The sequence below is a fragment of the Ylistrum balloti genome, unplaced genomic scaffold, assembly GCF_031769215.1.
Source record: "Ylistrum balloti isolate Yb309-2 unplaced genomic scaffold, AGI_CSIRO_Ybal_v1 Utg370940, whole genome shotgun sequence".
Taxonomy (NCBI): Eukaryota; Metazoa; Mollusca; class Bivalvia; order Pectinida; family Pectinidae; genus Ylistrum; species Ylistrum balloti.
In genome coordinates, this window is record NW_026782530.1 from 79,906 (window position 1) to 86,247 (window position 6,342).

General features: G+C 36.6%; 1 protein-coding gene across 1 annotated transcript; it reads right to left on the bottom strand.

The window, feature by feature from the left end:
• Positions 1–3,217: 3,217 nt before the first annotated feature.
• On the bottom strand, positions 3,218–5,230 carry LOC132559579 (tripartite motif-containing protein 3-like). Its single transcript, XM_060224209.1, has one exon. The coding sequence runs from the start codon at positions 5,228–5,230 to the stop codon at positions 3,218–3,220; it is 2,013 nt and encodes a 670-aa protein (XP_060080192.1).
• Between the last annotated feature and the right edge of the window lie 1,112 nt (positions 5,231–6,342).

The window sequence follows — 6,342 nt, forward strand, 5'->3', positions numbered from 1 at the left end:
ACTGTTATATATCACATGGTCAGACAGATGTATGGTCAGCATGTATGTACTGTTATATATCACATGGTTAGACAGATGTATGGTCAGCATGTATGTACTGTTATATATCACATGGTCATGTATGTACTGTTATATATCACATGGTCAGACAGATGTATGGTCAGCATGTATGTACTGTTATATATCTACATGGTCAGACAGATGTATGGTCAGCATGTATGTACTGTTATATATCACATGGTCAGATGTAGTCACATGTATGTACTGTACATGGTCAGACATGTATGTACATGTATGTATATATCACATGGTCAGACAGATGTATGGTCAGCATGTATGTACTGTTATATATTACATGGTCAGACAGATGTATGGTCAACATGCAAGTACTGTTATATAACTACATGGTGAGACAGATGTATGGTCAACATGTATGTACTGTTATATATCTACATGGTGAGACAGATGTATGGTCAACATGTAAGTACTGTTATATATCTACATGGTGAGACAGATGTATGATCAACATGTATGTACTGTTATATATCTACATGGTGAGACAGATGTATGGTCAACATGTATGTACTGTTATATATCACATGGTTAGACAGATGTATGGTCGACATGTATGTACTGTTATATATCACATGGTCAGACAGATGTATGGTCAACATGTATGTACTGTTATATATCACATGGTTAGACAGATGTATGGTCAGCATGTATGTACTGTTATATATCACATGGTTAGACAGATGTATGGTCAGCATGTATGTACTGTTATATATCACATGGTTAGACAGATGTATGACTACTGTTTAAGACATAAAAGACTACAACACACGTAAAATGTATAACATTGTTGTCTTATTTTTAGGATGACATCTGAATACCTTAGAGGTATTTTCATGAAATGTAACACTGTATAACATAGTAAGTGAAGGTTAGCATGGAGGAGAGGGGTAGCATCTCATTAAAATCATATTTAGACAATAACAAGTTGACATTAAATGCCCATGAAAATAAGCAGCAATGCAAAGGCCACAGGGTTCGACATTAAGGCACGTCCGAATGACATTGTCTAGTAAACCATCAGTTCGGGCTAGTTGAGACTGCGTCAAGCTAGCCCAAATGGTCTAGTGCAAAAAAGATCAAGAAATTTGTATTACTTTCATGCATCAATCGCATAATTAATTGATGGCATTAATTCATTGAACCAGCAGTTGACCGAAGAAGATCTCCAGCATACCTAATAAGATGATCAATCCGAGAGTGTATTGAAAACATTTTTTTTCAACAGGAAAACTGTCAATTGTCGCGCTGTGTGGTATTCCAAAGTATGGGAAAAACCAAGTATTGATGGCTAGATCTATTTTTAGACTGGTACCCTGTTACTGTTCGTCGTTATCGGATGGTAACGTTACAAAAGGGGCACAAGTTTAATATATTTTTAGTCCAGATTAATTACATTAAAGATTTTGACATGTAGTTGTGTAAGTCTAAAATGTTGTCCACTGGTAAAGGATTGTGATTGACTATTGACATTGTTTGTATGATTTAACATGTATAACATTCTTTTACATTGTAATTTTGTTTTTGTCTCAATGTTGGTAAAATAACAACTGAGAGAATGTACTTAAAACTTGTTCTTCATTTTTCAAAAATAATCTAGTAGAAATCTCAAGTGGTCTAGTAAAACCTGTAAGTTACTAGTTCACTGGTCTAGTTATGTTAATGTCGAACCCTGTGCCAGTAATTGTTTTGTGTATGTTTTAATCTTAATTAGTTTAATATTAATACCCTAATTTTCATTGTAATTTCTTACTTGATTTTAAGCACTACATAAATGGGTATATAAATCACAGTTAATGGAATTTTAATGTGTTTTTTCAATATACACAATTTAAACACAAAAAAATAGACATGATTTCAGCAAATTTCACCTTCGACTTCCTAAAATAAAGGGCCACGGTGACTGAGTGGATAAAGTATCTGACCATCCCATCATTAGCCATCCACCGCCACGCCCAAACATGGCATGTCCTTAAATGACCCTGGCTGTTAATGGTATATCAAAATAAACTAAACTTCCCACACAGACATAATTTAAGCACACTTTACCTTTACGCAGTGATTTCAGTTTCTCAAAGAATACCATCAGAAGAAAAACAGCCATAACTCTGCAGGTATACAGAGAATCCCAGATCTGATATATGTATGCTGAGACACTTTCAGAATGTATAAATAGGTAGTCTGGTATAGGTGTAATGTCAAAGGTTAACTGGACAATCATCTGTATCCAAATGTTGACAGTTAGATTGGAAATGCATACCTGACAGACACGAGATGAAAACAGGTGCTGCTATGAATCAGGGGAGTTAATTAGTAAATTACATTAATTAGGTATTGGTGTAAACTCGTACTACAGCGTTAGTCCTGGAGGGAGCCATTGTGCCTAATTATATTTAAGTGTCCCTAAAAATTAGAATTGATCCCTCCATTTTCTATTTCTTTTTCTTTCTACATAGGACGGCCAACATTAGCTCCCAGAATTTTCCAAGTTGGAGCAAGTAAACTAAAGTAAAAGAGATAAAAGAAAAACTAACATTATCAGGTATAACTACAAAACTGGACTTTTCATAGCCCAAGTTTCCTCTGCCTCCATCATCAAATGTTAGAGACAGGTGTTTGACACAAAAGCATTATTTTCACAGCTTGTGTCTGCTGTGGATTAAATCTCTACACCAGACACCTGTCTGAATGGAGCCAGAAGAAATTCTGGTAAGGCTCTGGATACACATTAACATGATAGAAAGTCAAAGCTTGGTCACCTACCACAAACTTCTAAAACACTATCAAGCTTACATGTATAACATAGAGATCAAGAGTGGAGAGTGATCATTTCTGATAAGACATCAGTCCTTCATCTAGGAAATCATCGCCAAATTATTTTTGTAGTAAAGTAGACTTCAGTGCCTGAAGTCTATAAAGAAAAATGGGTATGTAGTGGATTATTTGATTCTAATTCTCAGTTTAACTTGAATAGGAGCACAACAGGCAATCCTAAAAATATTGCATTATAAGACATTTTGCAGAGATTTTTTATATTTAGCATATTTCATTACCTACAATTTTTTACTGAATACAGTAAATACTTTAGTTTCTACAAATACCTCCAACCGCTGAACACATGTATGTACACAACAAATGATGCTTATTAACCAAACTGATACATGATGTTGAAGATCCTCACTTCATCATTTTCCTTACAATTGGAGATTGCGTCCGCTTGTGTAACCAGAAGCCGTGTTTTGTCATGACTGACAGAAAGTGCACATGGACCACCCACATCACTAGAATCAATCAGCTTCTCCCACTTCTGGCCTCCCGGAGATATCCACTTAAGACTTCCTATGGACACTATAAGTCCATCGTTGAGGACAGCAAGTCCAGCTGGAACATCCATCCAAGAAGGAACTTTGGCTTTCCACAGGATAGTGCCCTGGTTTGTAGTGCAGTGAATACATTCCTTACTCAGACCTCCACGCTTGAAGAAGAGGTTCCCAGAGAGAGGGCACACAGTCAAATAGTCAGTCACACTCACCATATCCTTGCCACGATCATCTTTCTCAATCTTGATTAGAAGTTGGTTGAACTTGTCATATACGCGTATGCACCCAACCTTGGACCAAGTCGTGTCACAGCAGATGTACAATCTCTCGTGACCCGAGGTGATTCCAAGACAGGGCTGCTCAGTGTCAATATAATGAGAACATGGGGTCAGGGTCTCCAAGTGGAAAAATCCAACACGATTCTGTTTCGGCAATGTCACTGCTATTTCTCCTGTACATGTTTCAGCCAGATCAAAAGGATAAGTCTGCATGGCCATCTCAGCTATGCAATAGAATGTATTTGAGAACAGTTTCACTTTCTTGTTATTCCGATCTGCCATCACAATGTTATCATTGGACAAAAATGAGGCTCCAGTTAACCAGCAATGGGTTTTATCACTTGGTCTTTTGGCATTGAAAGATGTCATAGGAACAAGAGATTTTGGTGCATTAGAAGTTGGTCCAAATGGTCCGAGTGGCAGAATAGGTTGGGGACCAACAGGTCCTGATGGAGGAACTGAGCCATGAATGACATGAACGACCCCTGGAGCACCAGGAGGAGCATTAAGCATGGGACCATACTGCTGTACAGCCATTGCATAAGAAGGAAGGCCAACATCGTCCATAGCGCCATTGTGATCCATATATCTGTTCCCTGATGGTTGTAAATTTAAAGGACCCCTGCTTGCCCCTGCCCCTGACCGGTTTTCTTCTGAAGAAATATTAACAATTATCTCTCCAACTAAATTAGACAGCTTTTCCATTTGGCTGTCAAGATCAACATCGGATCTCAGAGATATATGAATCTCTCCTTTATCTCGGATAGACTTTAAAGTTGTCTCCAACTGTCCTTTTAAGTCTACAACATTTCCTTCGCAGTGTTCTATGTCTGTTGAGGAATCTCCCTTTTGTTGTCGTAGTTCTTCCATCGCAGTCTGCAAATTTTCACTCAAGTTTTGACACTTATCTAGATTCTCCTTCAAACAAAGCAGTTCACAACTATACTTGCATTGAAGCATATTGATCTGATCCTTTTCAGCAGTGTCAATCCTTTCCCTCATTAGTGTAAAATGATTTTTTAATTTCATTTCGATGGCATTTTTGCTTCCTTCTAATGCACTGATAGAGTCCAAGTTTTTCTTTTCCAATTGGGAAGCTTCAAGTAGACACTCAGAAACACTTCCAAGGAGTTTTTCATGTTTTTTGGCTGCAGCGAGTGCTGTAACATCACATGTTCTATGATCAAAGATAGCACAATCAGAGCAAATGTTTTTCTCATGTCCCTTACAGAAGTATTCCTGGGTTTTCTTATGAATTGAACATTTGACTTCTTTTCCAACGTCTATTGCTTCCATCATGTTGATAAGATTGAAGTTTGTTATCAGAGAGTCTGACCATTTATCATATGGAACACTAGGGTTCCTGATCTGTGTGAAGCTTCGACAAATCGGACAAGGAAATCCATGTCTACCAGGTGTTTTTGCAACTTCTTGTCTGATGTAAGCATGAATACACAATTTACAGAATGTATGTTGACAGGGTAAAACTTTTGGATGCCTGAACTTTTCAGTGCAGATAGAGCAGTGAAAGAAGTTCTCTTGGAAATCTGATGTAGCCATTCTTCATTTTCTGCAAAATACAAAACAAAATATCAACAGTCATCATCAAGCAGGCAAGCCTGAGACTTCTTCAAGGTATACATGAAATATATATTAGTTTCACATTATAAATATAACACAGCTTTGAAAACCTTAAATGTTCTAATTTCAATAACTATATAAGACAATCTGTTTATTTTGTGTAAAATAAGCCATTCTTTTTAATTTTGACCTGCAATATTCATTAACAAATACTAAATGCATTTTATCAGCATGATATCCCTACTGCAAGCAGGAATATGAACTTCCATCAGGAATTCATGAGATATGTTCTTCCCAAAATTTATCTAAGTACAGACATGTACACATTAGAGGTGTAGCGATTCACTGATGCATCATATTGTCCATCCTTGAAATGTGTTGTGATACCTTTTTTTAACAACTGTACCTCCCTTTACCTATGTTCATGCTACGAAACACACAAATACAAACTTGTTGCTGCTCCAGTGGTAGTCAAAGCTTCCTAAGCCTTTGGAAGCGGAAGCCTTTAGTTCTGGATATGATAAGTCGCCCATTAAGAACAAAATTATAACTGAGGATACAGGTAGTACTAGTTGTGTGAGTGACTTATTAGGAGATATTTATGTTATTTATCAGGAAAGAGGTCACAAGTCTAAATTGGAAATCGCGCCTGAAGAAGTAGCAAAATATCAGAAAGTTCCTTGCATAAATATAAAGAGAACTCATTTCAATGGTAGCAAGAGAATGTATATTTTTTTCCTTTACTTTCAAGGTTAGCAAAACACTACCAACATATTGCGGGCAGCTCAGAGCACAACTGAAATCTAAACATGTGGACACTGATTTTCTAGAAAAAGAACCTGAAATGAATAAACAGTGTTGACTGTTTAATTCAATGGTAACTTATTTTATATTTAAATACAAATAATATTCAGATCTGAATGTGGCAACAAGTTGCAGAAATCACTTTATAAGTGATGAAATGTTAGTATTCAGATAATTTCTCATGTATTGCGATACATATCGTATCCCCACCCACCTGACAATATATAGCTCTAGCACACATCAACAGAAAGAAAGGATATACATTCTTGTATTTGAAATCCTAACTT